The following is a 22943-nucleotide window of genomic DNA, read 5'->3' on the forward strand; positions in this document are numbered from 1 at the left end:
TTTCAATTCATTGAACAGACAAAGCTGGTAAACATTTTACATGAAAAGATCCCAGCAGATGTTTTCTTAAAAATTGACTGGGGAAGAAATTTAGACACAAAAAATGGAGTCTGCTCATATGAAATCAGTGGAAGAAATTTTCAAAAGTTACGGTGTATCTGATACTACAGGGTTAGATCCTGCTTCAGTTGAGCAGGCGCAACTAAAGTATGGTTTAAATGGTGAGTTGGAATTTGTTTATAGTACTTACAACATTTTCTATGTTCAAGTTTTATCATGAGTATCAAACATGCCATTTTTTCCTGGGTACAATCAAGTTGTTTTGCCAAAACATTTTGCATGCCTGTTGAAATGAAGTCAAACCAAAACCAAGATGCTGGAGTAAACTTGAAGGCTTTTATTTCTGTCAGCTATCAATCTAAGACACTTTTTTTACAGGATAGGAGGCTATTTATATGGTGGCTGCTTGATAGATTTTCGGATTGTTTATTTCTTTTGAGTTATATTTTGTTCATATATTTTTTAGAATTACCAGCAGAAGAAGGTGAGATGTAGCTTTTACGTATAAGAACATTGTGTTATTTTGTTCTTAATTGCTATATAATACTGTTAGAATGTAAAATTAACACTAATGCTCTTTTCGTTTTAGGGAAGCCCCTATGGAAATTAGTTTTAGAACAATTTGAAGACCTTTTAGTTCGTATTTTGTTAGCTGCAGCAGTTATTTCTTTTGTAAGTCATTTTAAATACAAGGCTGGGTGTGTATTTTACCTGGATTTAGTTTCAGCCTTTTTTTAAATGGGTGTTTGTAACAAGTCTTCAAATAATTATCCATCTTTTTAAGTAGAATTTCAACACATTGTGAAAAGCTCTGTCTGCGATCAAATTATCATTAGGTACATGCTGAGATTCTGAAAATGTCCTGGATTGTCCTGAATGTTTTAATAACTTTTAAAGTAAATTAGTCTGATATATAATAAATAATTATAGATAATTTTAATTTGGCTTTGTCTCTTTAGGTATTAGCCTTTTTCGAAGATGGTGAAGATCAACTCACAGCCTTCGTTGAACCTTTTGTTATTCTACTTATTTTAATTCTTAATGCTATCATTGGTGTTTGGCAAGAACGTAATGCTGAATCTGCAATTGAAGCTTTAAAAGAATACGAACCAGAAATAGCTAAAGTTCTTAGAACTGATAAACCTGGTATTCAAAAGATTAAAGCAAAATACTTAGTTCCTGGAGACGTTGTTGAAGTGTCTGGTGAGTCAAGGTTATGTTTGGAATCCATACTTTAAATTTTGGGCCAGGTGTAAATGTTTTATTTATCATTTTGAAAATGACAAATCTTAGTTTCAATGTGATATCTGATAGATCTTTAAAAACAGAAAAGTGTTAGGAAATTCACATACATTTAGAAAAAAAAGAGAAAAATCAAGGCATTGGACAATTGGTTACCATCCCTGACTCTAGGGAAAAGGGTATACAGCGCCCCAAGCTTCAATAATTTAAAAATTACAAAGAAAAGGTGAAAATGTGAATTACAAAATTCCTTTAACCATATACACCACACAGGAGTTGCTTTTTTGTCATGCAGAACAAGCGTAGTACAAGTTCCAGCAATGTTCACAGCCAGGAATTTCAGTCCACATTTCAAGAAGTTCTAAGTTGCATCATTAATTTAACTTAAATTAATAAACAATATTTATATAACTACTTGTGGAAAAGACAATTACTAATGATGACAACGCTTACGATTGATCATGAAAATCATTACTTAAAATAATATTCATTATTGTCAAAGATTCTTTTTATCTTTTCTAATTTTAAGATGCCTATATCAGCGCTTCAAATAACCGGTTCAAACCTGACGATCATTACTTTTAAAATATTGGTGATTATACTTTCCTAAGAAGTGAAATGATCATGCACCCCAGGAATAATAATCATTTTTGTTCTATTGTGAAGATATTAACCAGCAAAAAAACCTATTTAAAACCAACCTGTAGATCCTAGCTAATCCACTGACTCCTGACCCAGATAAAGAATTGTAGACTAAGATATGATAAACATGGCTCCTTTGTAGTTGGTATTACAGCTGCTACCTAGCCATGCGAACCTTCACTGGTGCACAAGGTAACACTGATGAGATACGGGTTAAACTCTGCATAATTGCACTTACAAGCGGAACAGGCATTACATTGTTGGCATTATTTTATTTAAAACAATTTGCTAATTTGAAACTAAAATAGATTCTATGTTAATCTAAGCAAATTATTAGTAAAACAAATTCAGAGTACCAAGTTCAGAAATCAAAATAGCTCAGCTAGCCAAACTTTTTGTGAAACTGGGGGAGCAGTTTATGGCTCAGCTATTATCCTATTTCTCAGAATTGGGTGCGTCTTTGCAAGAGTGATCGCTCACCCCTATTGGTATAGGCCTGTGGATAAAGTCTAGGAAATCCAACCTAATTAATCTATTTTATTAATCGTATTTAAATAGATTGTCCAAATACAATAAAATATAATAATATTGAAACCAGATATATTTATTGATTTGTATATATACCTATATTATTCAAAAAATTTTGCTCATAGTTGGTGATAAAGTCCCTGCAGATATTAGAATAGTTGCTATCAAATCTACCACATTAAGAATAGATCAATCTATATTAACAGGTAAGTTTTGAAATCTAATGTTTAAAGCATTTTTACTGGAGCTTGTGAAAAGGTAATTTATGATTGCCCTGCATGGGTTTTTTTTCAATGTATGCTTATTTTCACTGGTTTCTATTTTCATTGGATGCTTATTTTCACTGGATCCTTTTTTTCAGGCGAAAGTGTTAGTATAATAAAGCATACTGAACCAATACCAGATGATCGAGCAACTAATCAAGACAAAAAGAATATGCTGTTCTCAGTAAGCTCTGTTTTTCCTGTTTATCATTATTTGTTCATGTTTGGATATATTAGAGTTTTTGTGACTATTATGTCACAGCAAGTTCTCGTACTAAAAGTATACCACAACACAGTGCTGCAATAGTATTTTAGCCAAATTATTTAACTACTCCTTAGTGTGATACCCAGCAATGAAAACTTTCATTACATAGTTATAACGAGCTGCAATTTTATGTATTTGTTTCTTTTTGACAATTTTCTCTTTGATACTGTTTGACCTGATAAGTTTGCCTATATATAGTGTAAAAAATCCATTGCATAATGTGGTGTGGATAACTACACTGCCTTTGTTGAATAGACTGGAATCGAATTAACATTAACTTATGTTGTACTCTAACATTATTTTAGGGTACAAACGTAGCTACTGGTAAATGTATTGGTGTTGTTGTTGGAACTGGATTAAATACACAAATCGGTAAGCGCTATGCTAAAGCATTTTCTATTTTGGTTTAAGGTAGTTGTTTGTTATGGCTTATTATTTATTGAAAATTAATCTTCAATGTAGGTAAAATTCGTGATAAAATAGCAGAAGGAAACGATGAACGAACACCTTTACAGGATAAACTGGATGAGTTTGGTGAACAGTTATCAAAGGTCAGTCCTATGGTGAATTCTTTCGTATTAGTGATTAAACCAGGAAAAGATCTAATTAAATTAACCAGTTATACATATTCCCCACACTTTGAGACAGACAGACAAACAAAAAAGGGTATTGTAGAGATTGTAGCATTGCTTTTCTAAAATAAATTTATTAAAGAGCAAATATTTTGTAATTCAGATCATGTTTTACGCAAATTTAACATCAAATATTAAGTCAGGTAATGTAAATTTTTTAGGGAAAAATTTAATGTGTTTTTGCATAAAATATAACAAAAATCTACATTGAACTTTCTCGCAAGCTGTGACGCTTGAAAAAACACAATTTTTTATCAAGTTAACATAGGAAGAACGAGATGAAAACTAGTTTTTAGACTTACAAATTTTCATGAGTAATTTAAATTTTTATAAAAAGTAGAATTAAAAGTAAAACATACTAATTGGCAATTACATCCCAAAACTCAATAATCCTGATCTACATTTTTAGGTTATCACTATAATTTGTATTGCTGTTTGGGCAATTAATATTGGTCATTTTAATGATCCAATACATGGTGGTTCATGGATTAAGGTAAGATTAAATGAATTGCTAAAATGTTGCACAAAAGGAACAGTTTTTTTGTGTGCAAATATAATTTTCTGTAATTTCTCTAAGTGGATAATTTCTTTCTTGCATTGATAATAAAATTTCATTTGCTTTGTTCAGGGTGCTGTATACTACTTTAAAATTGCTGTAGCTTTAGCAGTGGCTGCTATTCCAGAAGGACTTCCGGCTGTCATTACAACCTGCTTAGCTTTAGGTATTGCATTTATTTGTTAGCTGAATTTATGCAGCATAATTAAATCTGCCAAATGTGAATATCTTCTGAAAAAAAGAAGCTTTTCAGAAAATATTACCTTGTAACTTTAACGTTAGGCCTAAGCAAATACACTTTAAGTCTGCTGTGAATATTAAAAAGTGAATATTGACAAGACAATGTTAGTATCTATAGATCTATAAAAAAGACAGTGTGTTCTTGATCTTTTGAAAATTGCCCATTATACCCCTTTTAGTTGTTTAAAACATAATAAAAGAAATTTACAATTTTTAGGTACTAGACGAATGGCAAAGAAGAATGCTATTGTGAGATCTCTTCCGTCAGTGGAAACGTTAGGATGTACATCCGTAATATGTTCAGATAAAACTGGAACTTTAACTACAAATCAAATGTCGGTCAACAAAGTATGTTTGTGTGTTTAAAAGATGATGTGTTCATAGTATTACATTGTATTTTAGTTTAGGCTGTATCATTTAAATCTTTAAAACCTATATTTTCCAAGGTTCCTAAGAATATGCTTTGTTAATTTATTTGTGTATGTTAATATAAAGAAAAAGCTGAAGGTTCCTTAAAATTTTAAAAATATACAAATAGTGTAATTATCTTACATTTTAAACTTTCTCACTACTTTATTAAGATAAAAAAAATAGTGTCACTAGAGTGTAATGTTTTTAGTCTTCCTCTAAAACTCTGTATTTTGATTTTATGATAGTTAATTTTATTGCCTCTTCTGATTGATCACAAATTATTTTCTGTTATTTTTTAGTTCTTTGTTGTCGAAAAAACTACTGGGAAAAGCTGTTCTTTCACCCATTTTGATGTCACTGGATCGACTTACGAACCATCAGGAGTTGTGTGCGTATTGTTTTTTGTTTATTTTTTCACCAAGTACTGTGATCCTATATAAGTTGAACTGTATGTATTGTAATTAAAAAATTATCCTATGTCTTAAAACTAGCTTAAGGTTTTGTAAAAAACATTTGCAGAAAAAGGATATTTTTTAGCTGTATGATTGAGTAAACACCACAGTGTGATTTTCCAAGGAACTTTAAAGTTAAAATTATGTTACAGTTTACCAGATTATATATTTTTTAATCATTTAATTCATAATTCTCTGTCTTACACTCAGGTTGAGCTTTATATGCTCTTTTATAAATTTGTACTAGTCGTTCTCTCATGCAAAAATCAACAGGAATTCACCCATATATATTTAGCATGAAGCACTTTGGGTGTTCTAATTTTTTTGCATTTTCTGCAGAGACGAACAACAATTATTATTATATAGACTGGACAAATAAATTTATTTAATGTCATTTTCGTTGTGAAATGTCTTTTTTACAACAATTTGTTCAACAATGCTGTTCTTTTTAGTTCTGTCAATGGAAAAGCTGTTGATGTATCTGAATATGAAGCTCTAAATGAATTGGCAACAATCTGCTCGTTATGTAATGACTCAAGCATAGATTATAATGAGGTATAGGTCACAAACCTGAATTATGCAAGCTTTGTTACTCAATTTTTTCTCCACTTGTGGAAGTGCATATTCATACAAGAACTGTGTATACGTGAAACTAAAAAATAATCCTGAAGCTTATTTTGAAATTTTATCTCTTTTATCTATATTATTTAAATGTTAAAGTAAAGTAACTACCCCAAGTTATATTCATATCAATTTGAAAGTTTTGTTACACTCTGACAACATAAAATTTAACATTTCAATTTCTCTAATATTTTCAGGCGAAACACATATATGAAAAAGTTGGTGAAGCAACTGAAGTAGCGTTAATTGTATTAGTTGAAAAATTGAATGTCACCAACACAGATTTATCCAACTGTTCAAAAGCTCGCCGTGCACACGTTTGCAATTATGCCATCCGAGAAAACTACAAAAAGGTTTGATTTCCATGTGTTCTACCGTTTCAAAAATATTTTTTAGTAGATTTGTAATTTTCTTGCCTAATACCTTATTTGGTTTGACGTAGGAGTTTACCATGGAATTTTCAAGAGACCGCAAATCTATGAGTGCTTACTGTACACCAGAAGGCCGCTCATTACGTTCTCAAGATAGCAATGCTAAACTTTTTGTAAAAGGTGCACCTGAAGGCGTTTTGGACCGTTGTAACTTCATTAGGGTGGGTAAAGAAACATTGCCACTCAGTGATGAGATGAAAACGGGAATCATAGAACAAGTAACTGCATATGGCACTGGTAAGAAGTTATGAGTATATAAATCGAATTTGTCACATTTCTTTTAGATTTTAATCTCATATCCGTAATAGTACTTTTCTTTCTGAAACGAAAACAAATGAATAGTAAAGCATTTACATTTACATTGCACATTTTGAAGTGCTTGCATAATTTTCAAATAGTTTGTTGCATTTCACTAGTTTTGGTGAAGACAAAAAGTAAAACCACTGCCTATGACGACCACTTTTTAAAGTCCCCAGAGTTACTGTCCTTATACAAGTTTGACTGTGTAGTTGGAACTGAATTAAAAAACCCTAGTCTGCTTTGGACATTTACAACTTTGGCCAGTTTAGAATGTCGGTGTGTTATGTAGCTACTTTCAAATTATCATTCCCAAGAAGTCATGTGCTTTTATCAAAAAGGCCTCAAGAATATAAAAAGCTTCGCTTATCTGGCCTTTTCATTTAAGGCGGATTCACACTGATAAAATTTAATGTAGTTGACTTGTACAATAACCACTTGATGTTGCAAACACTCTGGGAAAGGACAAGTTTTGCAGCATATAATATGCATATTATTGAGAGAAAAAAAAGAAAATATACAACATCCAGGAGTTTTGTGGTGAAGCATGCTGTGTGACAACTTTTCAATGTGATTTCACCTTCATAGATAGTTAAAAATCAAATTTATTTAAGACTTACATATGCTTACCTGAGTTTGGAATATAAAAAACTTATAAAAGCTATCCTTATGGGGGATATTTGTGCGGTGAGAAAATTTAGTGAACATCTGACAGAATTGACAAAAAAAATATATTTTTAAATACTTTCCAAGTTGGTTTCATTTTTTGTAAATCTGGCAAAAACCTTGTCGTTTCACAATAATAATCATAGATAACTCGTCAATACTAAAGTCTAAGCCATTGATTATAATTCTGTCGTTCTATGCATTGTGATATTGTTTCTCAGGACTAAGTTGCATCACAAATACTGTATGTGTTTATAATCAAGGTTCTAACTTTAAACATTTAACCCGCAGTTTGTTCAGGCCAGTCGTTTTTAGATAGCATAAATCTATTGTCCTAAAAACTTTAGCCCTTGTTCTTTTCACACACTTGTTTTTTATTTTTTTCTCCTTGTCACTTACATGTTTTTTATAAAAAAACAAGCCTGATAATTTCATAAAGTGAATTTATATGTGTAAGAAACTGATTGGTATTAAAGTTAAAATACCATTCGCACCAGTGTGTGTTTTTTATTCAATTTTCTAATAAAATGAGTTATAACAAGATGTTGATCCAGGCTGTTGCACTGAAATTTTTTTAGGTAAAGATACTCTTCGTTGTCTGGCTCTAGCTACTGTTGATAATCCTGTATCTCAAGATAAAATGGACTTATCAGATTCTAAAAATTTCATTAAATACGAGGTATACCTGTTAAATTTTTGGTGCTTACCAATGAGACTCACAGTCTTTGTGACTATTTTTGGTTCTATTGTAAATTAAGTGTCTTAAAACTGCATAACGCTCCAAGTCTTAATTTTCATGTCTCACACATATTGCAATTCACCATCATTTTTTTAGATTGGTTCTATTGTAAATTAAGTGTCTTAAAACTGCATAACGCTCCAAGTCTTAATTTTCATGTCTCACACATATTGCAATTCACCATCATTTTTTTAGATTGGTTCTATTGTAAATTAAGTGTCTTAAAACTGCATAACGCTCCAAGTCTTAATTTTCATGTCTCACACATATTGCAATTCACCATCATTTTTTTAGATTGGTTCTATTGTAAATTAAGTGTCTTAAAACTGCATAACGCTCCAAGTCTTAATTTTCATGTCTCACACATATTGCAATTCACCATCTTTTTTTAGAACAACATGACATTCGTGGGTGTGGTGGGTATGTTGGACCCTCCTCGTTCTGAAGTGAAAAATTCCATAGAAGAATGCCATGAGGCTGGTATAAGAGTTATTGTCATCACTGGTGACAACAAGGTACATAATGCTCTCCATCTCTTGTTTGTGTTTTTTTTTGTTGTACTCCACCTATTGTCAAAATCATTTCTTTCTGTTGTCTTTCCTCCTTAAAATACACTAAAATTGACTCTGATTTTTAGAATACCGCTGAAGCAATCTGTAGGCGCATCGGTGTGTTTGGAGAACACGAGAGCACGAAAGGACTTTCATATTCAGGCCGCGAGTTTGATGACCTTTCAGAAAATGAACAAAGAGAAGCCTGCAGACAAGCTAGGTATTGTGATGTTTTAACATTGCTAAAACGAACTTTTGAAAAAATCAAGTCTTTAATTGGTTGTATTTTTGGGGTATCAAAGTTTTTATCTCTTTAAGTTTGAATTTCATACTCATTTAAAACTTTACACAGCTGACATTATTGCTATTTTAAACTTTTGAATTTATTTTGGAATCCGATATAGTGCAGTCCTGCAATATTTCGTTAGAGTCTTGTTTTATTGCCAACCATGTAACATCGTTTGTTGTTAGTATTTTACTTTGATCTTTAGGTTGTTCTCCCGTGTTGAGCCTTCACACAAAAGTGCTATTGTTGAGTTTCTTCAAGATGATGGCGATGTAGCTGCAATGACTGGAGATGGGGTAAATGATGCCCCTGCTTTGAAGAAAGCCAAAATTGGTAAAATATTTTTCGACTGTCTTGATATTTCGTTGTGTATAAAAAGTCCTGTCATTATTCTCCTATATTATTCTTGCCTGCTGTCAAACTTCTTACTCATGCAAGGATTACTGACAAGTACCTTCCTTTTTATTAAAAACGTGGAGTTGGAATTGACTCCTTTTTCTTAACTTTTCCGTCTGTGATTGCGACTTCTAAATAAAACAACTTCGAAACATCCAATTTATCAGTGTATGCATTCAGTCTTTTCTCTTTTTCAGGTGTTGCAATGGGTTCAGGAACAGCTGTGGCAAAATCAGCATCTGAGATGGTATTAGCTGATGATAACTTTTCCACCATCGTGGCTGCCGTAGAGGAAGGTCGTGCTATTTACAACAACACAAAACAGTTTATTAGATATCTGATATCTTCCAACATCGGGGAAGTTGTAAGGTAGGAACATGTGTTGTTAGATTGTTTTGTAGGATCAATAATAAGTGATCGGTTTAAGCGAGACAAAAATTTGTCTCTAAATTTGTTTCTAAAACATTACTGTTGTGTGCTAAGTTTTGGCGCCAAGCTGGCTTACTTCCATGCACTTTATGTTAGATATCTCTACTGACATGAGTAAGCTTTTAGCGTTAAGCTTAGATTATCTCTTCTTTAGCTTCGTGCATTGTATGTTTACCTTTTTCTATATAGCATATTTTTAACTGCTGCTCTGGGAATGCCGGAAGCGTTGATACCAGTACAATTGTTATGGGTAAATCTCATGACAGACGGTCCACCAGCTACTGCACTCAGTTTCAACCCACCTGAAGTGGACATCATGAAGAAGCCGCCACGAAGAGCGAAGGAGCCGCTGATCAGCGGATGGTTGTTTTTTAGATACTTAGCGATCGGAAGTAAGTCTGTTTGTTGCTCTGTTGTCTATCTATTTGTAAACGAATGATGACGATTCAACGACTGGAGTCATCTGATCAGCATAATTCAGAAATATTCGAGTAAACACGGGTTTTAATTCCGTGTGTCTAAGAAAAATACGTTTGTTGCATCTACCAGCTACTTGAGTTCACCAAGAGTTCTTGATTACAGGGTCTGAATTTGCGTTTGGTTAGCGTTACTTCATAATGAGACCACGTGTGTAGCCATATAACGTGATTTTTGAAAAAAAGAACTGCACTTTTACATTTTTTCACTATTTGCTCGAGAAGACTGTTCTTTTTAAACATTTCCTGCTACCTAGGAGAATAGCTCCTAGCTGCTAGCCATCTGTAATTGCTCTGGAAATTTTATGCTATTTCATTAACACTACCACAAAATTAGTTTTGTATGAAGAAATTTCTTTTTTTTTTTAGTTTATGTTGGTATGGCGACCGTGGGTTCATCAGCGTGGTGGTTCATGTATTATGAGGGCGGTCCACAGATGTCTTACTATCAGCTCACACATCACATGCAGTGTACAACCGATCCAGAATCATTTGTAGGAATGTCTTGTGATATCTTTAAAGACTTGCACCCCATGACGATGGCGTTATCTGTTCTTGTGACAATTGAAATGTTGAACGCCCTAAACAGGTTTGCCACACCATCGCATTTTTTTGTCTATTGTCCATCAATATGATTTTAATCTTTTCTATAATACATCCATTACAACAGGAGATTGAGTATCCACAGATTTCTAAAATAGTATGTTCTCCCAAAATGTGAGTGGTTAAATTTTCTTAAAGATGGACATTTGAAGTGAAATTGCAGTGGAGTTGGGACAAGAACATAATTGGAGATGTATGAAAAAATACAAAAAATCACGTTACTGAGTAGTTATATTCTTTATTTAGTGTGAGCGAAAACCAAAGTTTGTTGGTGATGCCTCCCTGGAGAAACTGGTCTCTCCTTACAGCTATCACAGCTTCGATGTTGCTTCATTTCTTGATCCTCTACGCTCCTTTCATGAAGGTATGGTTCTGACGTGTTCAGGACACCAAATTATTTTTAATTATGAAATTTTGTTACTGTTTATATTGTTGTTATTTTCATGCTATTTACAGGATGCTGTATGAGCTAAATAATGTTATCAAAGGTTTTGCGTGATAAAGTTCTTGAATAAAGGCAGGATTTCGCTTAATTTGATCGATTCGACCATTTTCGTTCTAGTGGAAACTAGCCTTAAGACACCAAGATAGTATGTGGGAGTTCTTCAAGTATATATAGTAAATAAATATTCGACCTCATGTTTAGGCCATTTTTCGTGTAACGCCATTAAACTGGGTGGAATGGAAAGCAGTAGTATATTTCTCCGTCCCAGTTATATTTTTGGACGAAATTCTCAAGTTTGTCACGAGAAACTTCATGGAACCACTCGGTAAGTCGTGTTTTTGAAGCCAATTTTTTTACTACAGTTGACTTTGAACTGTAATTGACGAAGATTCTCTTAAGCCAATCAAAATCTTCAAAGGTTTTCTGCGCTTGAAATTTTGGTGGAAATTTGACTAGTTAAGTAAGGTCAAACTATGTGGCTATCCAAGGCGTACTAAACGACTAAAAAAGCTCTATCGTGGGCACACTTACTACAATTTCCTAAAACTATCGCACAAATTGTGTTTTTATAGGTCAACCAAGCAAGGATAAAACTGATTAAACCGGTCACGATGTTGGTTGAAGTCGAGTTATGTTTGTCACGTGTTCAATGCAGTTGTTTGATTGGCTAACGGGATGAAAACGAGAAGTTTGTTCCGATCGCTTGTTGTTATTATATATGTCACATTTACAAAAAAAAGTGTTATGAAATATATAAATTGTGAGTGTGCAAGCGACTGTCTGATTATACTAGCTACACATCAACACCTCTCTTGTCAGTGTTAGCTTCGTGTCATTTATTGGTGTTGCTTTTTCACCGGCACACGATCTTGTATAATCTGTAGTCACGTGCACAACATTTATCCAATCCTACAGTTTATTTTACTAAATTTTAGTTATTTTTCAATTTTCTCTTCGTGTTTTTCTTCTTGATGCACTACGACAACTAAAATTATTATTTGTCTCTTTCATTTCTAACGAGCGGTTTTCATGAAATAATGCGTTTTAAAATTAAACGGTAAACACGTGTGTAACGTCAGCATTTATTGTATCTTAGCGACCACACACTTTTAATATAGCGGCATAGCTTTCATGTTTTAAAAGATATTATTAGCACGTATTTATATGAAACAATTTTAAGAACATCGTTTTACAAAGTTGATTTATTTTAACCTGATTCCTAACGTATACATTTTTTTTTCGCTGAAACTGTACGAATTAGGCCGAAAGGAAACTTTAATATTACCTCAAACATGAAAATCCATTCACCTGTATTTTTGTCGTCTCATAAGGAATGGCTGCATAGGCGAACCTGCGCTTAAATAGAATTGACTTCAGGGCGTCAAGGCGCGAGAATTTCAGGTCGACCAGACCGCGCAGTAAAATTGAAAGTAGCTTCCAATATAGAGTGATGTAAGCGTAAGCACGAAATTGTGTGCATTTTTTAGAACATACTACTCGCTCACAACTTTTCTGTGTGATAATGGTTGTGTTGTGCACGATGATCAATGGCTGACCAGTTGCGGGATGTAAGCCAGGACTAAGTTGTATCTATATGCTAGTAGCCAGAACTGGTTTAAGTTTGTGGAAAATCCCCCATTGCTACTCATAGCTACCATAGTTGATTTACCAGTAAACACTTATGTAATATATGCTACAGAAAAATAGGAAGCCGTTTTATGTCCTAAAACTCAATAATTCGGGAGTAGCAGACGTCGATACAAGACCAGCCTGTTTAGATTTTGATATTCTTATATACAAACGTGTTTAACTTTACAATTTAGTTTGAAACCTATAAAATTAAATATTTTAGTTACTCTCAGTTTCTAGAATAGCAGTGCGATTTAAATATTTTTGTTTCTGTCGTCTGTCTGTCTGTCTCTGCACAAAATGGTACTGCAAGCAGTGAGACACGGAAAATCCCCGCAGCACTGCAGCTTTATTTTGAATCTTGGTAGACCCAGTTTCTTTAGCGCCTTTGTTTTGATCGCTTTGTCGTAATAGACCATCACGAGACTTTTCGTAATGTTAGCTGCATTAACTTCAAATGAAAAATAATTCGTTTTAGAGATTCTTTGAATCCCAAAAAAGACAAAAAAGCTGTGATAATCATTAGAAGGATGACAAATTTAAGAGAATAAATCGAAGAATTGATGACATGGTCGCAAAAGTAGAAGAAAGGGGTACAAAGATAGAGGAATTGCAAGAAAAACTTGTTAAAGTTAGCAACAAACTTCATTCTAAGGATGCTAAAAAACAGAGAGAAGTGGAAGAAGTAAGAAAATTAGAAACAAAATGTGCTAACTGTGATTTAATTATCAGGGAAGCGCAAGAGTTTTTTTTATTTCTCTAACATCTAGCAATCTGGTAAATGCTGTTTTAAAGAACGCTCTTCAAGAGAACGTTTGCCACTTAAACAAACAGCTCGCAGATTCGCAAAATGAAGGGGAAAAGGCCATAGACGAAATTGTAATTCTCACTGCTTCCAATTTTTCAGCACAAGCATCAAAAGAAATTTGGGAAGAAGAACTTGTTAAGCTTAAGGATATATTTGCTGACTGAAAATCAAGTTCGTCAAATGTAACATAACAGAGCTGCAGAAAGGTGTTCAGCAGAAGGTGTTCTAGATGTCAGTTTGAAATAGATAAATGGCGAAGTAACGCAAGGTATATCTAGTGCAGATTTCCACGACAGAATATTCTAAGAAGATGCTTTTGTATTGATGGAGTAACTGATGTCAATGGAAAAGATTGGTAGTGGTGGATTCTCTTGCAAACTAGAATGCGCAAATATCAACAACGAGTTGATAGTGAACTTTGAAACGTTCAAGATCGCGTTTTTCATGCTTGCTAAAGAATGGCAGAGAAAGATTAAACATAATCAAAGTCGACTCAAGATGACGTGATGTTTCAACGGCAGAGATCTGACATGGATGTGTTTATATACAATGGTTTGTGTGGACTGCAAGATAAGTTTACGAAAAAGGAAAGTTGTTTCAGAAGAAGATCTAAGAAAGCAAATGTTGTAGATATGTTAATAGATGCAGTCTGTCGCAAAGCTGTTATTTTTTTTTTTTTTTTGTTTGCTTTTGTCTCTTTGTTTGTTTGTTCATTTGTTTGTTGTTTTTACCTAGGACTATTTCCCGTGTTTTTGTTTATTCTTTTATTTTTTTCTCCTTTCATTTTCCGTCCACAGCAGGAGATTAGCAAAAGCAAAAAAATGGACACCAATGGACATGTAATATCCTGCTCATAGCCAATGGACATGTATTTTCCTGCTCATAACCAATGGACATGTATTATCCTGCTCATAGCCAATGGACATGTATTAATCCTCTCAAAGCCAATGGACATGTAATATCCTACTTATAGCATAGTTTAATGCTAGATGCTGTATGAGCTAAATAATGTTATCAAAGGTTTTGCGTGATAAAGTTCTTGAATAAAGGCAGGATTTCGCTTAATTTGATCGATTCGACCATTTTCGTTCTAGTGGAAACTAGCCTTAAGACACCAAGATAGTATGTGGGAGTTCTTCAAGTATATATAGTAAATAAATATTCGACCTCATGTTTAGGCCATTTTTCGTGTAACGCCATTAAACTGGGTGGAATGGAAAGCAGTAGTATATTTCTCCGTCCCAGTTATATTTTTGGACGAAATTCTCAAGTTTGTCACGAGAAACTTCATGGAACCACTCGGTAAGTCGTGTTTTTGAAGCCAATTTTTTTACTACAGTTGACTTTGAACTGTAATTGACGAAGATTCTCTTAAGCCAATCAAAATCTTCAAAGGTTTTCTGCGCTTGAAATTTTGGTGGAAATTTGACTAGTTAAGTAAGGTCAAACTATGTGGCTATCCAAGGCGTACTAAACGACTAAAAAAGCTCTATCGTGGGCACACTTACTACAATTTCCTAAAACTATCGCACAAATTGTGTTTTTATAGGTCAACCAAGCAAGGATAAAACTGATTAAACCGGTCACGATGTTGGTTGAAGTCGAGTTATGTTTGTCACGTGTTCAATGCAGTTGTTTGATTGGCTAACGGGATGAAAACGAGAAGTTTGTTCCGATCGCTTGTTGTTATTATATATGTCACATTTACAAAAAAAAGTGTTATGAAATATATAAATTGTGAGTGTGCAAGCGACTGTCTGATTATACTAGCTACACATCAACACCTCTCTTGTCAGTGTTAGCTTCGTGTCATTTATTGGTGTTGCTTTTTCACCGGCACACGATCTTGTATAATCTGTAGTCACGTGCACAACATTTATCCAATCCTACAGTTTATTTTACTAAATTTTAGTTATTTTTCAATTTTCTCTTCGTGTTTTTCTTCTTGATGCACTACGACAACTAAAATTATTATTTGTCTCTTTCATTTCTAACGAGCGGTTTTCATGAAATAATGCGTTTTAAAATTAAACGGTAAACACGGTAAACGGTAAACATAGCGGCATAGCTTTCATGTTTTAAAAGATATTATTAGCACGTATTTATATGAAACAATTTTAAGAACATCGTTTTACAAAGTTGATTTATTTTAACCTGATTCCTAACGTATACATTTTTTTTTCGCTGAAACTGTACGAATTAGGCCGAAAGGAAACTTTAATATTACCTCAAACATGAAAATCCATTCACCTGTATTTTTGTCGTCTCATAAGGAATGGCTGCATAGGCGAACCTGCGCTTAAATAGAATTGACTTCAGGGCGTCAAGGCGCGAGAATTTCAGGTCGACCAGACCGCGCAGTAAAATTGAAAGTAGCTTCCAATATAGAGTGATGTAAGCGTAAGCACGAAATTGTGTGCATTTTTTAGAACATACTACTCGCTCACAACTTTTCTGTGTGATAATGGTTGTGTTGTGCACGATGATCAATGGCTGACCAGTTGCGGGATGTAAGCCAGGACTAAGTTGTATCTATATGCTAGTAGCCAGAACTGGTTTAAGTTTGTGGAAAATCCCCCATTGCTACTCATAGCTACCATAGTTGATTTACCAGTAAACACTTATGTAATATATGCTACAGAAAAATAGGAAGCCGTTTTATGTCCTAAAACTCAATAATTCGGGAGTAGCAGACGTCGATACAAGACCAGCCTGTTTAGATTTTGATATTCTTATATACAAACGTGTTTAACTTTACAATTTAGTTTGAAACCTATAAAATTAAATATTTTAGTTACTCTCAGTTTCTAGAATAGCAGTGCGATTTAAATATTTTTGTTTCTGTCGTCTGTCTGTCTGTCTCTGCACAAAATGGTACTGCAAGCAGTGAGACACGGAAAATCCCCGCAGCACTGCAGCTTTATTTTGAATCTTGGTAGACCCAGTTTCTTTAGCGCCTTTGTTTTGATCGCTTTGTCGTAATAGACCATCACGAGACTTTTCGTAATGTTAGCTGCATTAACTTCAAATGAAAAATAATTCGTTTTAGAGATTCTTTGAATCCCAAAAAAGACAAAAAAGCTGTGATAATCATTAGAAGGATGACAAATTTAAGAGAATAAATCGAAGAATTGATGACATGGTCGCAAAAGTAGAAGAAAGGGGTACAAAGATAGAGGAATTGCAAGAAAAACTTGTTAAAGTTAGCAACAAACTTCATTCTAAGGATGCTAAAAAACAGAGAGAAGTGGAAGAAGTAAGAAAATTAGAAACAAAATGTGCTAACTGTGATTTAATTATCAGGGAAGCGCAAGAGTTTTTTTTATTTCTCTAACATCTAGCAATCTGGTAAATGCTGTTTTAAAGAACGCTCTTCAAGAGAACGTTTGCCACTTAAACAAACAGCTCGCAGATTCGCAAAATGAAGGGGAAAAGGCCATAGACGAAATTGTAATTCTCACTGCTTCCAATTTTTCAGCACAAGCATCAAAAGAAATTTGGGAAGAAGAACTTGTTAAGCTTAAGGATATATTTGCTGACTGAAAATCAAGTTCGTCAAATGTAACATAACAGAGCTGCAGAAAGGTGTTCAGCAGAAGGTGTTCTAGATGTCAGTTTGAAATAGATAAATGGCGAAGTAACGCAAGGTATATCTAGTGCAGATTTCCACGACAGAATATTCTAAGAAGATGCTTTTGTATTGATGGAGTAACTGATGTCAATGGAAAAGATTGGTAGTGGTGGATTCTCTTGCAAACTAGAATGCGCAAATATCAACAACGAGTTGATAGTGAACTTTGAAACGTTCAAGATCGCGTTTTTCATGCTTGCTAAAGAATGGCAGAGAAAGATTAAACATAATCAAAGTCGACTCAAGATGACGTGATGTTTCAACGGCAGAGATCTGACATGGATGTGTTTATATACAATGGTTTGTGTGGACTGCAAGATAAGTTTACGAAAAAGGAAAGTTGTTTCAGAAGAAGATCTAAGAAAGCAAATGTTGTAGATATGTTAATAGATGCAGTCTGTCGCAAAGCTGTTATTTTTTTTTTTTTTTTGTTTGCTTTTGTCTCTTTGTTTGTTTGTTCATTTGTTTGTTGTTTTTACCTAGGACTATTTCCCGTGTTTTTGTTTATTCTTTTATTTTTTTCTCCTTTCATTTTCCGTCCACAGCAGGAGATTAGCAAAAGCAAAAAAATGGACACCAATGGACATGTAATATCCTGCTCATAGCCAATGGACATGTATTTTCCTGCTCATAACCAATGGACATGTATTATCCTGCTCATAGCCAATGGACATGTATTAATCCTCTCAAAGCCAATGGACATGTAATATCCTACTTATAGCATAGTTTAATCTTCTTGCAAATTAAACCGCAGTCAAATACACAGAAAATTCTCTCTGCATCGATTCACTATAGTCGACATAATAAAGTCTAAACACGGTCCTACTAGCCACTTCGTTTTGAGGCTTGTTCATACGTGAAATACAAAAGAAGTAAGGAGTGAAATTATTTGGTTGCACCAGTGACACTTATTTCGCAGGAGTGAGTGCGCATGTTTAAAAATCAAAAACACAAACAATTCGGCAGGATATTCTTAAAATTAAATTCAACCCAATGTGAAACACTTTTCACTGCAGTGTGGAATTTCACTTTGGTTTTTATTTAACAAACATTTTACTGAAACTCCTTATTTTTCCAAAACTAAAGCTATTGTTTCTAACTTCGTATTCTTATAAAAAAAGTGTGTAATTGTTGCAAAAGGGACCAGTTAAGAGAGGCAACTACGACGTTATTTAATGTTGCACTTAAAAAATAAGCTTAGCTATCAAGCCTGACGATTAAGCTGGATCAAAAGTAAAAACCTGAGACGAAAATTATATTACAGCTTCTTACCTTATAGCTACACATATTTAAGAACACCTGTGGCCATATTTTGTTGGTATATGCAAAATGGTAGCAGCAGCCTTTTTCAATCTAGGATAAATAAAATATGGAGGACGTAAGAAAACAATTCCCAAAGAAAACTTTTGCAATATTTAAAAACTAAAGACCTTACAAGGATGGACCTTTTTCATTTTTTTTTTTTTTAATTCTTTTAAATTCAACGCTTATAAAATTTTTAGGTTTGAAACAGACATCCTACACAGAGGAAGGAATTTTCGTTTGGACCCTTAGTCAAAAATAAGCTGGCGACAGCTTCTTTTTTAGTTTACACTACTCTCAGTACGACAGGTCAAACGTCAATGAAGGTTTTGGGAGTAAGAACATTGAACGGCTCTCCACTATGGTATAATAGTTTCTGAGTTCGGGAATATTGTATATATACCTGTACTTTACTCGTGCTTTACTCGGATGTGATGTGGTACAGTTTACCCCGTATAAGTATTCAACCCGGAGAATTTCGCTACCATAACAATGCCCAAAAAAAGAGACTTGAAAATCTCAGAAATTTATTTATAAAAATCAGGTTTCTCTTTGATGAAAGAGAGATTTGCAGAAGGGTTCACTGCGACAACATTTTTGGCCAGCATACCTTCCAAGCTATATACTCAAGCCTTGACTGTTCACTGTTATGGGAAGATTGCAAAAAGTCCACATAACTAGATACCATATTATTAAAATTACAGAATTTCTCTCAAAATTATGCTAGCTAGCTACATTATCATGTATAGAGCTACTTGTACTTTAAACCATTATTTTAAAACAAATGTGCCTCTGGAATGGTACCATGTGGCTTTGAATCTCAAAATAAATATTATATCCAATGTAAACACCCCCATCATCAGATAGCAGAAAGGGGTCTCTGTTCTAAATTATCATTCTGGGTTGCCTCAAAATCCTGTAAATCCAATCGTTTGATTGTTCATTAAAACTCCCTCTTCTTTCACGTTTACTACTCATGACATTTATTTGCATTATCTCCAGCTGGAAGTCCTTATTTCTTAGCAAACCGTGAAGTTCAGCTGCGTCGCTTTCACAAGTATCAACGATAGCTAAGTATTGTGAACAACGTCGCAAAGCCCTGGGTAATTTCGAAAAAAATGTGGTTCTGCGTTATGATTCACAGATTTTTGCTGCTGTTATCAGTATATTTTAGCCCTCGAGTCGGCATAACAGGAAAAAAATCGTCAGCTGTTGAACAGTTCAACAAAAAAAATTTATCAGAACTAGGATCCGGGAAACAAAAAAGGAGTAAAACATAGTATGCGTATCAGGAAAGAATATTTACAGTATTTACAAACGTGTATTTATAAAATACATTAACCGTAAAAATTCGAACAAACACCAATGCTTAAAGTTTTTTTCCGATGGACATACAAATAAAAACTTAGGGTGTTTGCTCAAACTTTTACGGCATCAACAATGTGCAATAAAAAAGCGTATAATATTTCTCGTTATCATACTATATACCGTAAAAAAATTCGAATGTACAATAAAGAAAATTCAGGTATAAGACTTTTGTGTACAATAAAAAATAATTCTGGTAAAGTCTTTTGGTCATTATACTATATACCGTAAACACCTGGTGAGAAAGTTTAACTTAGTGTCCAACCGTCACAACAACGCTCACTGGAGCATTTACGGTGAGTACTATCTACAAACAAGCAAAGCAAATTTTGTATTTAACAGGTCCAGTCTGATGACATGCCAGTCAAATGCAAGAAAAGAGACGTATAACGAAAGAGAAGTAAACAAAAGCTTCATCAAACAAAAACGTGTACGCAACAAGCGGAAAGATATGTGGTCTAACCGGTTAGCGCTTCAAGTATTTATGTTTAAAAACCTAACACAACATGGTATTTCACCTTACCTAACTTTACTCTGGCATCCTCATCCATGTTGAAAATGCCACTATGTTAGATGAAAAAAAACAATAAGCTTTTTCCGATAAAACTAGACTCGCACGCTTATGTACACAATGTCGCCAATAAGAAGTCTTACCATAATTACCAACGAAAAATTTGCATTTTCAGAGACGGTACAAATCCAGAAATATTTGCATATTTAAAGATAGAAATCACTCATGAGAAGACTTCTTGTACTAGATCTTACAGTAACTGAAAATATTTGTATTTTTAAAGGGGAATCACCAAAAAAATGTATAGAAAGGAATCACTGACAAAAAGAATTTCTGCAGTTGAAGACGGTGCAACGACAGGAAATTTTTTCGTATGTATAGAAGGAAATCACCGACAATAAAGAATTTCTGCAGCTGAAGGCGTTGCAGTAACAGGTTAGCATCTGCAAAACGGAAATATTCGACAAGAACAATTTTTGTATTGATGATGCAAGTACTGAAAATATTTGCTTTGCATCGAAAAGAAAACTTCATGGATTTAAAGGGGATGAAATGACAGGAAATATTTGCATATTTAAAAACGAGAATTATCAACAAGAACAATTTTTGTATGTCAAGGTGATGCAACTACTGGAAATATTTCCATCTGTAAAGGGGGGTCATCGAAAAGAAAGATTCTTGAATTTAAAGGCGATGAAATGACAGGACATAATTGCATCTTCAAAGACGGGAATTATCAACAAGAACAATTTTTGTATGTCAAGGTGATGCAACTACTGGAAATATTTCCATCTGTAAAAGGGGGGTCATCGAAAAGAAAGATTCTTGAATTTAAAGGCGATGAAATGACAGGACATAATTGCATCTTCAAAGACGGGAATTATCGACAAGAACAATTTTTGTATTTTAAGGTGATGCAACTACTGGAAATATTTCCATCTGTAAAGGGGGGTCATCCAAAAGAAAGATTCTTGAATTTAAAGTCGATGAAATGACAGGACATAATTGCCTCTTTAAGGACAGGACAGTAAAAGTAAAAGCTCTAACTTCTAATATTTTTGTTCTCTTTAAACTTTTAACATGAGTTTTGCAAATCATATAAAGCTTTGAAAAGGTGCGCAATTTTTTTGTTTTTAAATAGTTTTCTTTTGACAACGGCTAAATGCAGCATAATATGGTAATGAGATTTCTTTCAAAAAAGCCTTAAGACCAATATTTTACAGAAATAATACAGAAAGTTCGTATTGATAATTCACTGACTAAAAAATCCATCTGTTTGAATGGCTAACAAAAGTTACAGCCACCTTAATAGTTAGCGTTATAAAGTCTATCCCAATCCAGGCACTGGATTTGCTATTGCAAATTCAAGGGAAAGTTTAAAGATGAAAGCCTAAAAATAAGTGCAACTATTGAGCACCTATCAGTTTAACTATCACCAGTTAATCTCCACCCTAACCCAATTATATGTATACTGACATCCATCCCTTGCATGCACAGTTATTTAAAGCCTCAACCAACAAACAGCTGGCATTACCTTTCTCATGGACATATGGCTATGTACTTATCTTAGATACTTACCTATGATGTTTTCCTATGTTCAAAATTGCATTCCTCTAGCCAACCTGTGTGATGCTAACTCTTTCCCAATCCCCAGTAGGTTACCATTGCTTTACAAAACATTAATAAAAAACTAAACCTAACTAGACAAATAAAAAACAAAAATAAAAATTAAAGGTTAGGTAAGATGCTGACGTTAAGTGAGACACTAAAAAGGAGAAGTTTAAAACCCGACCTTCTGCTGATTGCCTCATGCGAACAAATCTCAGCGGTTTAGAACATTCTGTCGACCATTATCATTTTAATTTTCTAACGAAAATAATTTAACCTTCTCTTAAATATATCTAGCAATTGCCTTTTTTTACACTATGACAGAAATATTTTGTGTATCAAAATGAGTGAATCTATTTTGTTATAAACAAACGAATTATCATAACTTGGAGTAGCTTTCCTGTAGATACTTGTCAGGCTTTAACTTCTTTAAACAAAGGGTACTTTAATGTTAGAAACTAGTGTATTCGATAGAAATTTTTTATTTACAAAATCAGAGTTTCCTTGACACAACATAGACAGTAAGGCAGCAAAAGAAACAACAAACAACAACAACCACAGAGATTTGCAAAGTTTCACAGCTGCAGTGTTACCTCATTTACAATTTTAAGATTTTTTGGTAACGCACAAAGCTTAGAATTTTCTTTTTCACACGAGAGCATCCAACATTAAAGTACGATATAGTTCAATATAGTGAGAAAATGCTTGTCGTGTATTAGATGACTGAATAAGTGTTCTATTTGCTATAAACATCAGTTCCCTAGTAATTCCATCACAAACGAAAAATCAAAAAACAAAAACAAAAAAAACACACGAAGCATGTCTCTATTTCATGTGTTGCGAGAAGCTAAGTTACAT

The 22943-nt window shown here is 33.7% G+C and overlaps 1 protein-coding gene and 1 long non-coding RNA gene across 2 annotated transcripts; both read left to right on the forward strand.

Moving 5' to 3' along the window:
• On the forward strand, nucleotides 1-12447 carry LOC130623554 (sarcoplasmic/endoplasmic reticulum calcium ATPase 1-like). Its single transcript, XM_057439046.1, has 25 exons — nucleotides 1-221; nucleotides 527-544; nucleotides 650-732; nucleotides 1020-1263; nucleotides 2598-2678; nucleotides 2834-2919; nucleotides 3306-3372; nucleotides 3463-3551; nucleotides 4042-4125; nucleotides 4261-4354; nucleotides 4646-4776; nucleotides 5139-5227; nucleotides 5744-5846; nucleotides 6110-6265; nucleotides 6355-6580; nucleotides 7885-7985; nucleotides 8438-8560; nucleotides 8683-8816; nucleotides 9088-9215; nucleotides 9476-9647; nucleotides 9897-10099; nucleotides 10553-10772; nucleotides 11033-11150; nucleotides 11433-11556; nucleotides 11804-12447. Exons 1-25 carry the CDS (start codon nucleotides 104-106, stop codon nucleotides 11830-11832), a joined length of 3021 nt encoding a protein of 1006 aa, XP_057295029.1. The 5' UTR covers nucleotides 1-103; the 3' UTR covers nucleotides 11833-12447.
• Nucleotides 12448-12969: 522 nt separating this feature from the next.
• LOC130623565 (uncharacterized) lies at nucleotides 12970-15913 on the forward strand. The gene is made up of 2 exons (XR_008981149.1): nucleotides 12970-14970; nucleotides 15218-15913. It is a non-coding gene; the product is annotated as an uncharacterized LOC130623565 (long non-coding RNA).
• Nucleotides 15914-22943: the final 7030 nt, after the last annotated feature.

The sequence above is a fragment of the Hydractinia symbiolongicarpus genome, chromosome 13 (genome assembly GCF_029227915.1).
Source record: "Hydractinia symbiolongicarpus strain clone_291-10 chromosome 13, HSymV2.1, whole genome shotgun sequence".
In the NCBI taxonomy this organism is placed as follows: Eukaryota; Metazoa; Cnidaria; class Hydrozoa; order Anthoathecata; family Hydractiniidae; genus Hydractinia; species Hydractinia symbiolongicarpus.